Raw genomic sequence first — 14,304 nt, 5'->3', positions numbered from 1 at the left:
CCTTGGCCTCCAGCCTCGGGGTTCCTGGGATGGACCCAGATACCCGCCTCATTAGGAGGCAGCATTGTGGAGAGAAGTGGAGAACAGGCATCAGTGTGGATCTTTGTTTGTTTGTTTGTTTTAGAGACAAGGCTCACGGTGTTTCCCACACTGGAGTGCAGTGGCACGGGTGAGACTCACTGCAGCCTCGAACTCCTGGTCTCAGGGGATCCTCCCGCAGTGCTGGGATGACAGGCACGAGCCACTTCTCCCGGCCTAGGTGTGGATCTGAAGCTGCAGGTCAGGTCTCTCTTGTCCCTGAATTTGGGTTTTGTAAACCAGGCACCACCTGCCCGGCTCTGGGAGGCAGCCCTGGTCCCTGCCTGCTTCCTGCCCAGGTGAATGGTAGGCTGGGCTGCACCTCCCCTGGCTGGGGGGTTCTGGCCCTGGGATTTGCACCTACACAGCACAGCAGTGACAGTGGCAGCGCCCCGAAGCAAGGCTCCTCCTGTGTCATCCAGCGGTCAGCACCTTATATGCGGTACCCCGCTCTGTCCTCTCCTGAGAAGAAACGAAGTGAGCACGGGAGAAACCCAGGACCGCCCAGGAACGGCGAGGGCCTGCTCTTGAGGAGTCCCCGGGGTGTCACCACCCCCAGGCCTGGGCACAGAACAGCAGCAGCACCTCGCCGGGAACACTCAAATCCCAGCGATGAGGGGCCCAAGGCACCCAAACGCAGGAAGTCCATCTTTCCCGGGGTGCTCCCATCCCCAAATAACCTCCCGGAATCCCACAGGTGCTCACCCAGCCCAACTCTCCCCACGTGTGCGTGCCAGGACAGTGTCTGGAGCCCAGCCCCTTGGCGCCCTCACCCTCTGAGATGCCCAACAGCCCTGCAGCCGCGTGAGTGGCCTCGTCAGGACACACAGGGCCCCCACACAGCTGAGGCCTCCCACCGGCGCCAGGCCATGTCCACGCCTCGCTTGCCCAGAACCATGATTGTGGCCCTTCCTCAGTGTAACCGAAGGGCTCACCTGGGAGGGTTCCAGATGCAATAGAAAACTGTTTTGCCAAATAAAAAAACTGTCAGAAACCTCTAAAATATGAATCTAGGGACGCCTTCCAGGCACCCTGCTCTGTCCACAGCCGGTGTGGGCTGCAGTGGAGCTGCCCCGACCAACCCCCTGCAGAGTGTGGGAGTCTGAGGGACGGAGGGCAGGGCCCCTCTTAAGGAGCAGGGCAGGCAGGGGGAGGCGTGCGGGTGGGTAGAAGCTCGCAGGGATGAGCGCTCATCTGACCTTTGATCTGGCCATCCCACTTCTGGGAATCCGCCCCAAAGACAACAGACAAGTCCAGGAAGGGACCCTGTAGGGGAATCCGCCCCAAAGACAACAGACAAGTCCAGGAAGGGACCCTGTAGGACCCTGTAGGAACAAGAACCTCCTCCCCAGAAGCAGCAAAAAAATAAAGACAACAGGATTTCCGCCCACAGGAAGTCAGCCCGCAGGAGTGAGAGCGGCACTTGGCTATGATAAATTCATCTGGGTACAAAGCAATTCTGTGCCACGAAAATATTCATGGAGGTCTCTGTTTCCTGATGCGAAGTCTTTCCCAGCATATCGTTGGGTAAAGCACAGACTGCTGTGTGTCCACCAAGACAAGGTCTCCAGGTGGCAGGGATCATTTCTTTGTTTTCGTATCTGCATTTCTGATTTTTCTACCAATGATCATGTATTCCCTGTATGTTGATTTTACTTCCAAAATTTAGGAATAAAATATTTAAAGTTAATAAAGTGAGTGCCTCTTCTCCGAGCGGACAGTGACCTGCTCCTTCGACTGCTCCCTGGTGGTGTGGCTTTCTCTTGGGGCTTGGCCCTCAATGTACTCCAGTTAATTAATACTTTTGATCTGGGGTAGAAGGTGCATTTCAGTACAACCAAATGCCCAGTCAATAAGGGAAGACTTTTTTTCAGATAGGGTCTCACCCTGTTGCCCAGGCTGGAGCAGTGTCATGATCACGGCTGGGTGTACGTGATCCTCCCACCTCAGCCTCCCAGTAGCTGGGGCTACAGGCATGTGCCACCACACCCGGCTAACTTTTTTGTTTTTTTGTAGAGACAGGGTCTCACTCAGTTGCCCAGGCGGGTCTGGAACTCCTGGGCTCAAGGGATCCTCCTGCCTCAGCCTCCCGAAGTGCTGGGATGACAGGCGTGCGCCACTGTGCTCAACTCGGGAAGGATTCTTTTCAGAAGAGAGCAAGCTGATAAAGGCAGGATGAGTAACAGGATGAGGAGGCGGGCGTTCTGCAGCCACTCACGAATGGTACTCCAGACCCCAGATGCCGCTGCATAGCAAGGCAGCGGGAGATGAACGAGCTACCAGTCTCCGAGAGTGGAAGGGCCAGCGCAGAGGCGAGAGACCCTCTGCACCCCGGAGGAGCATGGCCCCAGCACCCCTACGGTGACTGCGCTCAGCGTCTCCGGCAGGACCGCCAGGTACACACGGGGCTCCGCCACACAGGAGGAGGTGCCCGCATCTCCTGCCCCACGCACGGGTTGTGCTGGGCCGAGATGTGTGACTGCAGGTCCTCCGGCCCCCAGGCCCGAAGCCTCTCAGGAGCACAGGGGGCAGAGGATCCAGGTGAGCAACTCGGGGAGGGCAGGGGCAGGTCCGCAATGCAGCAGCTCTGCCGGTGAGGCGCACGGCCCTCCAGACGCCCAGGAAGGAAAAGCAAAGGCGGGAGTGAAGGATCGCTTCATGTTTATTTAAATATTATGTAATTAAGTTATAAATAAAAGTAACTTTTGTTTATTTTTAATGTATTGAAATGGAAAAAAACAAACGGAAATGAAAGCCTGTTCGGACTCCCCTGAGGGCGACTTGTGAATTTTGCTTTGGAACCATGCACATGTTTACAGCAAACATTTCTTAAATCCTAGACGTTGAAAGTAAAAGGAAATAAATGAAGCTAAGGGTCTATGGGGTTGTTGGCTTAGCCACACCAAGAGGGATTATCTCAAGATTTACGCATCCCAGTGTCATGTCCTGAGAAAAACCATGGGGCCGGGCGCGGGGGCTCACGCCTATGATCCCAGCACTGGAAGGCCGAGGCGGGTGGATCACCTGAGGTCAGGAGTTCGAGACCAGCCTGGCCAACGTGGCAAAACTCCGTCTCTACTAAAAACACAAAAATTAGCCGGGCGTGGTGGTGCATGCCTGTAATCCCAGCTACTTGGGAGGCTAAGACAGGAGAATCACTTGAACTGGGAGACGGAGGTTGCAGTGAGCCGAGATCGCGCCACTGCACTTTAGCCTGGGCGACAGAGTGAGACTCTGTCTCAAAAAAAAAAAAAAGAAAGAAAGAAAGAAAGAAAAAGGATCGAAGAGCTCTGAATTTTTTAAATATTTTTAAAATTTTTAAATTATTATTATTTTCTATATATCAAATTTTCTATGTCAAGTAAGTAACTACGTTATGTATTAAGAACTAAAAATCTGGCTGGATGTGGTGGGCTCACGCCTGTAATTCCAGCACTGTGGGAGGCCGAGGCGGGTGGATCACCTAAGACCAGGAGTTTGAGACCAGCCTGGCTGATATGGTAAAATCCCATCTGTACTAAAAACACTAAAATGAGCCGGGCGTGGTGGTGGGCACTTGTAATCCCAACTACTCGGGAGGCTGAGGCAGAAGCATCACTAGAACCCGGGAGCTGGAGGTTGCAGTGAGCCGAGATCACGCCACTGCACTCCGGCCTGGGTGACAGAGTGAGACCATCTCAAAAAAAAAAAAAAAAAAAAAGAATTCAAATTCTCAGAGTAAAAGAAAAAATCTGATATAAAATCCAAATAGTGAAAACCCTGTAATCCTAAATTTGAACTGGAAATATTAATATAAATCCTTTATATTATATATCCTAATATGAATTTTCTCTTTAAAAAATACTCTCTCCCTCCATCCACAGAGGCAGCCTCGGGCATCTCCAGGCAGGACCCGAAGCAGCCGAGGCCCTGAGGGTCAGCACGAACTGCAGGCACCGAGGAGTCTATTGCCCCAAGATGTGACCATCCGAGCTTCCAAGGGCAACGGCCTCAACCGTGGAACACCACAAGCGCAATCACAGCTTGTGGGCTCACGATGGAACTAACAGAGCCGCTGGTCACCTCGGGGTCCTCGGAGGAGCCAGGGAGCCAGCCAGTGGCTCTAGACGCTGGGACTCGGGAAAAACAAGAATGTGCCGGGCCTTTTGAAGCAGAAACTGTACTTCTGGGACCCAAGCAGTGGATAAGGGAAAATCCATCTTTACAGAAGAATTCCAGCTAAGAAATTTGGAGGAAAGACAGGTCAGATATTGACAGATGAAGTCATGCGTAGCCCAGGACTTACTTCAAAACATGATGGGGGCTGGGCGCAATGGCTCACGCCTGTAATCCCAGCACTTTGGGAGGCCGAGGCAGGTGGATCACTTGAGGTCAGGAGTTCGAGACCAGCCTGGCCAATATGGTGAAACCCCCGTCTCTACTAAAGATACAAAAATTAGCCGGGCATGGTGGCGGGCGCCTGTAGTCCCCACTACTCCGGAGGCTGAGGCAGGAGAATCGCTTGAACCCAGGAGGCAGAAGGTGCAGTGAGCCGAATCACACCACTGCACTCCAGCCTGGGCAATAGAGCAAGACTCTGTCTCAAAACAAAAAAACATGATGGGGAGGGGGTGCAGATACACAAGAGGGGCGGGCACTGTGCACCTCTGGGCCGGGGAGAGGGATTCATTTCTAGTTACCTGTTCCAAACACATAATTTGGACATTAAGATTTTTCATAATAAGAGGTAAAAGCATACAGAGACCTAATACACATGACAACTAAATGCAATATGTAGTCTTGACTGAAGCCTAGTTTAAAAACACTACAGGCCGGGGATACTGATTTGAGTAACAATAAAACTCCAGTCTCCTGCAAAAAAACAAAAACAAACAAAAAAATTATGGGCCAGGCACAGTGGCTCACGCCTGTAATCTCAATACTTTGGGAGGCTGAGGCAGGCAGATTGCTTAAGCCCAGGAGTTTGAGACCAGCCTGGATGATATGGTGAAATCCTGTCTCTATAAAAAATGTAAAAATTAGCCAGGCATGGTGGCACATCTGTAGCCCCAGCATCTTGGGAGGCTGAGGTGGGAGGATCGCTTGAGCCCAGGAGATCAAGGTACAGTGTGCTATGATTGAACCACTGCACTCCAGCCTGGGTGCCAAAGCGAGCCTCTGCCTCAAAAAAGAAAAGAATAAAAGTAAATAGTTTCTGAAAATGGACTGAGAAGTAGCTGGCATGGGGGAATTACTAATTTTCTGAGGTGTAATAACGGTGCCACAGCTTTCCCGCCTAGGTGACAGAGTGAGACTCCATTGCAAAAAAACAAACAAACAAAAACAAAACAAAATGTGTTAAACACAGGTGTGGTTATTCACCTCATGGTCCCACTTTTCCAGGCCTATGAACAAAAGAGCAGAGAGCTCTCCCTGGTGACGGCGCCATGTCCTGGTTCTGATTCTGTCTCCAGCTGTGCAACCCACATGAGGGAAGGCACATGGGACCCCAGGTTAGGGTTAGGGTGTGAACGTTTCAGGATGTTTAAATGTATTTACTTACGGAAAGTGGGTTCTGCAGCCCTTCGTGCCCCTGACAAAAGTGAACGGCGTACAGGGTGGCCCTGGGGTTGGCAGTGGGGTGGCCAAGAAGCCCCACTGTGGTCCTGACACCCCCAGGACTCCCCACTCCAGTCCCACAACTGCAGTCCCTGCCACACTGTCCACAGCCCCCTGCCTCCCACCCACCAGCACCTCACTGCCTTCTCCACCCCCCGAAGGGCCCCCCAGTGCTTGGGACGTCACAAAGGTGACGACGACAGGTGCCACACTGCCCCTTACCATCATCTCAGCAGCTGCTGAGCACACCCAGGGGCCGGGCTCCCTCTCCACCCCCTCAGCAGATGCTGGCATAAGCAGCCGCAGGCTCTGTCTGCACAATGGCACTCCTGAACACGCCCTAGGGGGATGGGGCACTGGGCACAGGGGTCGGGTAGACCCCAATACCCCTCCTCACCTGAGAAGCAGATACCTACCTGCTGGCCATGCACCTGCCGGGCTCCATGGACACCAGCTCCCTCCTTCTCCTGGGGTCGGGGTCTCTCCCTCTCAGCGACAGGAGGACCCACCTGTGACATGAGCTGACCCAGCAGCCACGCCGTGTGAAGACGGGGCTCTGGCCGCTTTGTTGAGAGCCTGTCTTGTGTGTGGCCTGGCTTGTCTGGAAGGCGCTCGAGGCTCTGTCCACATTCCCTAGCTGTGTCCCTGCTGAGACTGCCCGGCCACGCTCCTGGGACGCCCTGAGGGTCAACTGGGCAGGGCTGAGGGCACAACAGTCACCTCTAAACGTGTCGAACCACCTGCCTCCCTGGCCACAATCTCAGCAGCAGATTCTGGGATCTGAGCAGTTGAGAAGGACTAATCTTGTTTTAAAAACACCCCCAACCCCGGCCCGCAAGGCAACTTACTGCACCGGAAGGCCGGACGCCAGGACGTCAGCACTGAGCGCATGCCTGGCCCCGTCTTGGTCGCCAGCAGAGCCAGGGTGAGTCGATGAGGTTTTCCTCTCGGGGCCCTCAATGTCTCCTGTGAAGGCTGCAGGAGTTTCCACCTCGTGTGTGCGTTCCACCTCGTAAGAGGCAGTTTCCACCTCATCTGTGCGTTGGGGTGTTAAGTTTTTTGTTGTTGGTGGTTTTTTTTTTTTTTTTTTTTTTTTTTTTTTTTGAGACGGGGTCTCGCTCTCTCTCTCCCAGGCTGGAGTGCAGTAATGCAATCTGGACTCACTGCAAGCTCTGCCTCCCAGGTTCATGCCATTCTGCCTCAGCCTCCCGAGGAGCTGGGACTGCAGGCGCCCGCCACCACACCCGGCTAATTTTTTGTATTTTTTAGTAGAGACGGGGTTTCACCGTGTTAGCCAGGATGGTCTCGATCTCCTGACCTCATGATCTGCCCGCCTCGGCCTCCCAAAGTGCTAGGATTGCAGGTGTGAGCCACCGTGCCTGGCCTTTTTTTTTTTTTTTTTTTTTTGAGACGGAGTCTCGCTCTGTCTCCCAGGCTAGAGTGCAGTGGTGCGATCTCGGCTTACTGCAAGCTCCGCCTCCCTGGTTCAAGAAATTCTCCTGCCTCAGCCTCCCAAGTAGCTGGGATTATAGGTGCCCGCCACCACACCCGGCTAATTTTTTGTATTTTTAGTAGAGATGGGGTTTCACCATGTTGGCCAGGCTAGTCTTGAACTCCTGACCTCAGGTGATCTGCTCACCTTGGCCTCCCAAAGTGCTGGGATTACAGGCGTGAGTCGCTTTGCCCAGCCGGGGATGTTAGCTTTAAAGTCATGTTTTCACCTTACAGTGACGCATTTCAGAAGCAAGGCTTCTGCCTGCAAAACACTTTATCCTTCATAATTGTAATGTCGAAGAATTGCTTTTATTTTTAATCAGTCTTAACAGTGCAACTTACTGGCGCTTACAAAGGACGGCAGGCGAGCTGCATTCAATATGCTTATGTTTTATTTATGCAGGTGGCACTTAAAATACATGATGTGTTTAGGGTTACATTGTCCACAGAAAGCATCAAATACCACTCCTCTCCCCACCAAAACCAAATAAACAAAGCCAACTCTTTGGCAACAGTTGTGTTAAATAAAATAACAGGTCACACTTGTTTCTGGCTCCCAAGCCTGGGTCACTGCTATATGGATTGCGCCAAAAAATTCCCGGCTTCAACACTACTAGATTAAAATTGCTGGCATTTTTAAATCACAGCAAAGCTTTTCACAATGCCCTCAAGTCCAAGAGGACAAAGGAGAAAGCAACATGAACAGCAGATCCTCATGTGAAAGGGAAGGAAAGTCACTGGGAGGGGGCGTGCAGGGAAGAAGTAAAGGCAGCCCTGGAATTCTACTATGTGCTCAATAAAAACAAAACGTGAAGAAGCAATACATCATGCAAACGAAATAATGACCAGAAGTGGGCACATCTAGTTAGAACGAAGTGACTTTCGTAAGGAGTCAGTGTTCGCGAACTGAAACATTAGTTCAACCTCCTTGTGCCGTCTCTGGGTGTTTTGCACGTGTGTAAATACGGGCCCGTTTTCCCCAGCACGGCCCTAACCCATGGACACTAGGGAGGGTGCCGCTAAGCAAAAATTTTTTGCTAAAAATAATTAGCAAAAATCCAAGGAAAAAATATGGAATCTAGCAAAACCTACACCATATTTGAAGTTGAATTTGCACTACCTGCAGAGGATGAAAATTAAAAGAGTAAACAGAAGGAATGATTTTCCATGTGATGTGATTCACGACAGCCTTCTATTCGTGTGGCCGAATTGCTCGGAGGAAAAGCTGCCCTGATGGGCAGGATTCAATGTGTCACTTGCAATATTCTCTAAGTTACACTCTACTGAATCACCTTCTAATTCCAAACACTACGCCGCCACAGAAAGCCTCATTTCATGAATGTTACTCAGTTAGCCATCTGCGCCCTACTGTACTTCTAAAGCTAGAAATATTCCAGCAGCATGCGGAGTGGTTGAGTAGCCGAAAAGAATGAAGAGGATCCGGAAGCACTAGAGGAAAATGCTACAGATTGAGAGCTGGAGAGAAGCAGAGAGTCGCGGCCACGTCCCAAACGTCTATCCCCGCCACCCGTGCCGTCAGCCCCGTCTCCTGACCCTGCTCTGACTGATCCGTGATCGCATAATCCTGCCGAGCGAGTGTGGCCTCGAGACAGTCCTGACCGACGCTGCTACCTAGCGCGTGTGCACGACCGCATGCCGAGCACGGTGGAGCGCCAGCGTCTGGGGGTGCACCGCGTGCCTCAAGTCCGGTCTAGTGATTGCCTTTGGTTGACTTCTTCTTCTTCGACTCCTCTCTCTGCTTCTGCTTCTTCCTCTTGCCACCTTCTTTCAATCCTAAGGAAACACGGCTTGTAAAACACTGTGCGGAACAGCACTGCTTCCCCAGCAAGAGCCAAACATGTTTTCTAAATATCTCCCCATGTTACGAACAAAAAGCAACAAAATGAAGTCGTCTATCTTAGCCACACCTAAACCTCAAAACGGGCGCTGACTTTCCAAGGTGCACGTTGAGAACTGCTCACACTACCCAGAGAGCTTCACCGCCCTGCAGAGAAGTGAGGACGCCCACCTACCCGAGATCCGCCCAGCGGCAGAGCTACAAGCCCACCCTGGGACCTACCCGAGATCCGCCCAGCGGCAGAGCTACAAGCCCACCCTGGGACCTACCCGAGATCCGCCCAGCGGCAGAGCTACAAGCCCACCCTGGGACCTACCCGAGATCCGCCCAGCGGCAGAGCTACAAGCCCTCCCTGGGACCTACCCGAGATCCGCCCAGCGGCAGAGCTACAAGCTCACCCTGAGGACTCCCACCTACCCGAGTTCTGCCCAGCGGCAGAGCTACAAGCCCACCCTGGGACCTATCCGAGATCCGCCCGGCGGCAGAGCTAGAAGCCCACCCTGGGCACAGCTGCACCTCAGTGCCGGAACCCCACCCTGGGCTCTCCTTCAGAACGCACACTGGGCCTGCGCAAAGGCGTGCCCACCTGTGGGGAGGGTGTCCACAGTGCAGCCTTTCTGCAGGCAAAGCCTTGGTGTGGACCGGCCTCACGTTTGCGGGCTCTGTGCCATCCAGCGTGAGAAAGTCCCATTTCTTATTGAGGAAAGTCTTTCATTTCCCTGTTGCTAAAGTCAATGGCTGACACTGACTGATCCAGCTGAAGTGCACGGAGAAAGACGCCCACCCTCTGAACATCTGATCCAACGTGCCAGAAATAAACACCTCTGGATTCATTTCTGCAGAAATTGTCTTGAACTCAGTGTGTGCCAACGTGGGTGCAGGAAACAGGCCTGATGCTGAATTTGGCCACAATTGTCAACATGACTGGGCACAGGGAACATGGCTGGCAGCAGGCAGGGCAGGCCTGGGTCCCACACGCACAGGCCCTCGACCTGCCAGAACTCTCTGAAGACCCACACAACTTCACATGGTGGTATCCTGCCTCACAGGAAGGAGCCTGCTCACAGCCCTCTCGGCGGCCTGAGGCCCTGCCCACACTCAGGACTCGCCCCAGAGAATCACAATCATGGTGGGCCGGGTGCCGGGCTCCAATCAGATGCATTCCACGCCCAGCTGACGGCCGCCACGCTGACCAACATGTCACAGGTGCAAGTCCACTGAGTGTGGCTCACGCATGTCCTGGACCACAGTGGGGCAAACACATGTGGACTTTCAAATGTGCTGTAGCTCTCACCACTGAGCACTGCCTGGACCCCGACAGCTCTCCACGAGAGAGGGACAAGTCTGCAGATCCAGTCCACACCCCACCCACAACCACACCACACCACGCTCGCCTGTGACCCATGCACAGTGGAGGCTGCCACCTTCCTTGCTAGCGGAGCGCGTCCTAAGAGCCCTACGGGGGCAGCACAAGATGCGCATTCTGTGAACCGCCAAGTGTTCCATGCTGCATGTTTAGGAAATGTGCCTCAAGTTACGGTTACAGAAAGAAAGAAAGAACAGAGAGGCCTGTGTGCCGCTGGCGGCTGCAGAGGCCGCTGAGTACCTGCTTCCAAAGCAGGGAGGCGGCTCTGCGGAAAACGCAGAGGAAAGGAAGCGGGAGGAAGCCAGGAGATCCCCGTCCCGAGCAGCATGCGGGGAGCCGCCCCGACTGTGGAGCGCGGCCTGGGCAGAGCCAGCTCTTGGAGGCTGTGCCCCTCAGAGGATCCTCGGGCCCTGGGACCCAAGGGACCCTGTGGGATGGGGGCGGGGCGGGGGTCAGCACCGCCTGCGGTTCCTCTGCTTCAGCAAAGCAAACTTTACCAAGACCCCAAAACAAAGGGAGTAATGGAGCTCCTTTAAAGCAACTACTGCCGCTGGTCCTTTATGAGTTAAGGACTGAAAGCCTGAGGTGACCACACTGCAGTCACCCTCACCCGCCCTGGGGCTGCCGGGATGGTGGGGGAGGGGCGGTCCGCTACAAGGAAACCACTTTCCAGTGTTCTTCAAGACTCCAATATTGCTGGGCGCAGTGGCTCATGCCTGTAATCCCAGCACTTTGGGAGGCTGAAGCGGGGGGGATCACCTGAGATCAGGAGTTCGAGACCAGCCAGTCCAACATGGAGAAACCACATCTCTACTAAAAATACAAAAATGAGCCAGACGTGGTGGCAAGCGCCTGTAGTTCCAGCCACTCAGGAGCCGAGGCAGGAAAATCACTGGAATCCTTGAGGCGGAGGTTGCAGTTAGTCGAGATCACACCACTGCACTCCAGCCTGGGTGACAGAGCGAGACTGTCTCAAAAAAAAAAAAAAAAAAAAAAAAAAGTCCAAAATTGAAGTGAGAAAAACAGAGCAGGCCTTCCTGTCACCTGAACCTCCTGCAAATCACAGACATGGCCTTGGGCACCGGCTCGTGGGCTCTGGGCCTTCGTGGGACCGCCAGCCTCGGGCACAGTCCACAGAGGCACGCTCTCCCACCAGCGACTACTTAAAAACTTGTCCTGATAGAAAACAACTTCTGGAAACGTTGAAAACCCTTAAGTATAAATACACAAATTAGTTTCATTAAAAAGAAACTTCGAGCTGTTGAAAGCTGAGGGCAGGGTTAGATTCCCATCTTCAGTTCCGAGAGCTCCATGCTGTGCTTTGCAAAAAGGGAGACGTTCTATAGCGTTCCAGGGCAGGCTGCTTTCCTCAGCCAAAAAAATAAAGGACCTGCTTTATTCTTTCTTTCCTGTTCAGTAATTTTACTTTTCCTTTTTTAACAGTTATGTCTTCTTGATATTCCTACAGTAAGTGTGGAATTCACAAACACAAAACATCACTCGGCCTTTCCAAAGCCTGAGTGAGTATCCGGTGGGTCCCCGGTGGTGCCTCTGTCCTCTGAAAGAAGGCAGGGCGAGCGCTGGGTTTGAGGACTCCACACAGCGGCAAATACCAGCCACGGGAACCCTGCACCGCGCAGCAGGGACAGGCACTCCCTGCCGACCCGCCGCTCCACTGACTGGGACAGGGACACCCCCTGCACCCCGCGCTCCCCAACATTCCTGCTTCCACTGGCTGCACCCGTTGTCAATCACACCAGACACAAGGAGGGGAAATTCTCACAGAAGCAGTATGTTCAGTATTTTGAGGGGTGCATCTCAAGTGAGAGCTCATTTCCAGCCTAAGAAAAACCATACCCTAGAACTGCCCAGGCCTGGGGGCTGCACACCAGGCTGTGACTCCGTGAGTGGAAGCTCACTCACTCCTAGGAGCTCCGATAGGACCTGCTTGATTCGGGGACCAGTCAGACGGCTGGAGGCCAAAGCGGGGGCCATCAATACTGCCAGATGGCTGGTCTCCTCACTGTATTCCTTTTACAGGAACCTTGCCCAGGACTGCAAATCCCGCAAAAAGATGATAGTGGGATCTTCGAGGCACCCAGAGGCCTGGCCAAGAGTCATGGGTTTTCTGTGACAAGGGGCTTTGGGGAAAGCGAGACCTTCAGTGACGCAGAAATGCAGCAAACCAGTATCCTGACTCAGGAGCCTGTGTTATCGCTACAAAGTCCACGCGTCAGAACACCCAGCAGGCTGGAGCTAAGGGGTCTGCACCCGTGTGACTTTGTCACTCCCACACCAGCACGTGCCCTTGTCTGTAAGCATGTACAGTTGTTCGGATTTGGTGGTGCAGGTGCTCTGATCCCTATACAATGAGCAAGCCTGCAGGGGCGGAGGCTTGCTCAACCTCTTCCTTGTCACCCACCAGCGAGCGCCCTGACACCGGATTGGTAAGTGAGTCGCAAATGGCCTCTGCAGAGACCAAAACCATCCTGCTTTGCAATTTCACTCCAGTTCTGTCTCCAACTCTGCAGCGGTTTCTTGACTCATCCTTTGAGTCAGCTTTGTCATCTCTCAATAAGAACTTAAGTAAAAGTCTCTGACATGTGTTCATTATATATTCGTATAAAAATCACGTCTTTAAATCTTTGATGGTTCCTTTGGTATCTTCAAGATCTCATGAAGCGATTTAAAAAAGGGAAACAAATGAGAGGAAAAGCCGCAGGACGGAAGATCCACAAAGAAGATCCGGGTAGAAAAAAAAGCCATCACTGGCCTCTTTGCTGTAAGGATTTGTGTTGGGATTCAGCAGTCAACCAGTTTTCCCCCCTCAGAAACGGTGTATGGCAGGGAAGCCGAGGATACAAACTGGCAAAGCCGTGAGGCGTGGGGAGAACAGCGCCTGCCTGCCCGTCCACAGCCATAGCCACAGGCGCTGCCGGCCCGGAAGGAGAAGGCCGGCCCAGTTCTGATATGCAGGTGTGGCCTCGGGCCTGCGGTGGGTGCTGTTCCAGGAGCCTCACCGCACTTTAAACATGGCTCCCCCAGGCGGCCCACACCTGCACACCACGTTCTCGGGGCCTGCGAAATCACAAGGCCCCTTGCAGGCCAGGCTGCCGGTGGCCTCCTAAACCCAGTGGTTTGGGGACACTACAGCTACGACCCTGCTCTATCCTGCACCTTGCAAAGACCCATCGACAAACAGTGCGCCCTCCCTACGGCCCTCAGACCCTCCAGTACCAGGAGCGCACAACAGACCCTGGGGAGCCTCCTCCAAGCCCGCTCAGTGCAGGGACCCTGGGGAGCCTCCCCGACCCCGCTCAGTGCAGGGATCCTGGGGAGCCTCCCCCACGCCCGCTCAGTACAGGGAACTGTGGGGAGCCTCCCCAACCCCGCTCAGTGCAGGGACCCTGGGGAGCCTCCCCCACGCCCGCTCAGTACAGGGAACTGTGGGGAGCCTCCCCAACCCCGCTCAGTGCAGGGCCCCTGGGGAGCCTCCCCCACGCCCGCTCAGTACAGGGAACTGTGGGGAGCCTCCCCAACCCCGCTCAGTGCAGGGACCCTGGGGAGCCTCCCCCACGCTCGCTCAGTGCAGGGATCCTGGGGAGCCTCCCCCACGCCCGCTCAATGCAGGGATCCTGGGGAGCCTCCCCGACCCCGCTCAGTGCAGGGATCCTGGGGAGCCTCCCCCACCCCACTCACTGCAGGGATCCTGGGGAGCCTCCCCCACCCCACTCAGTGAAGGCGGAGTTCTTTCTGGGTGCATGCAGCCTGCAACTGCGTCTGTCTGTCACTCAATGACACAGCACAGACTCACACGGCAAAGGCGAGCGCAGCACGGCAGGTGGGCGGCCGGCTGGAGGGCCTGCTGTGCCCACCCACAGGTGGCACGTCCTGAGGCTCTCACGGGTGG

General features: G+C 54.1%; 1 protein-coding gene across 1 annotated transcript in view; it reads right to left on the bottom strand.

Moving 5' to 3' along the window:
* Positions 1–7,540: 7,540 nt before the first annotated feature.
* The window catches only part of DNAJB6 (DnaJ heat shock protein family (Hsp40) member B6), an 80,292-nt gene continuing 73,528 nt past the window's right edge, over positions 7,541–14,304 (bottom strand). The window contains exon 10 of the mRNA XM_063668053.1: positions 7,541–8,964. Coding sequence (XP_063524123.1) covers positions 8,882–8,964 — 83 coding nt within the window. The 3' untranslated portion in view covers positions 7,541–8,881. The remainder of the gene's footprint in view (positions 8,965–14,304) is intronic.

Source organism: Pongo pygmaeus, chromosome 6, assembly GCF_028885625.2.
Source record: "Pongo pygmaeus isolate AG05252 chromosome 6, NHGRI_mPonPyg2-v2.0_pri, whole genome shotgun sequence".
Lineage (NCBI taxonomy): Eukaryota > Metazoa > Chordata > Mammalia > Primates > Hominidae > Pongo > Pongo pygmaeus.
This window is presented reverse-complemented; position numbering and strand designations above follow the sequence as displayed.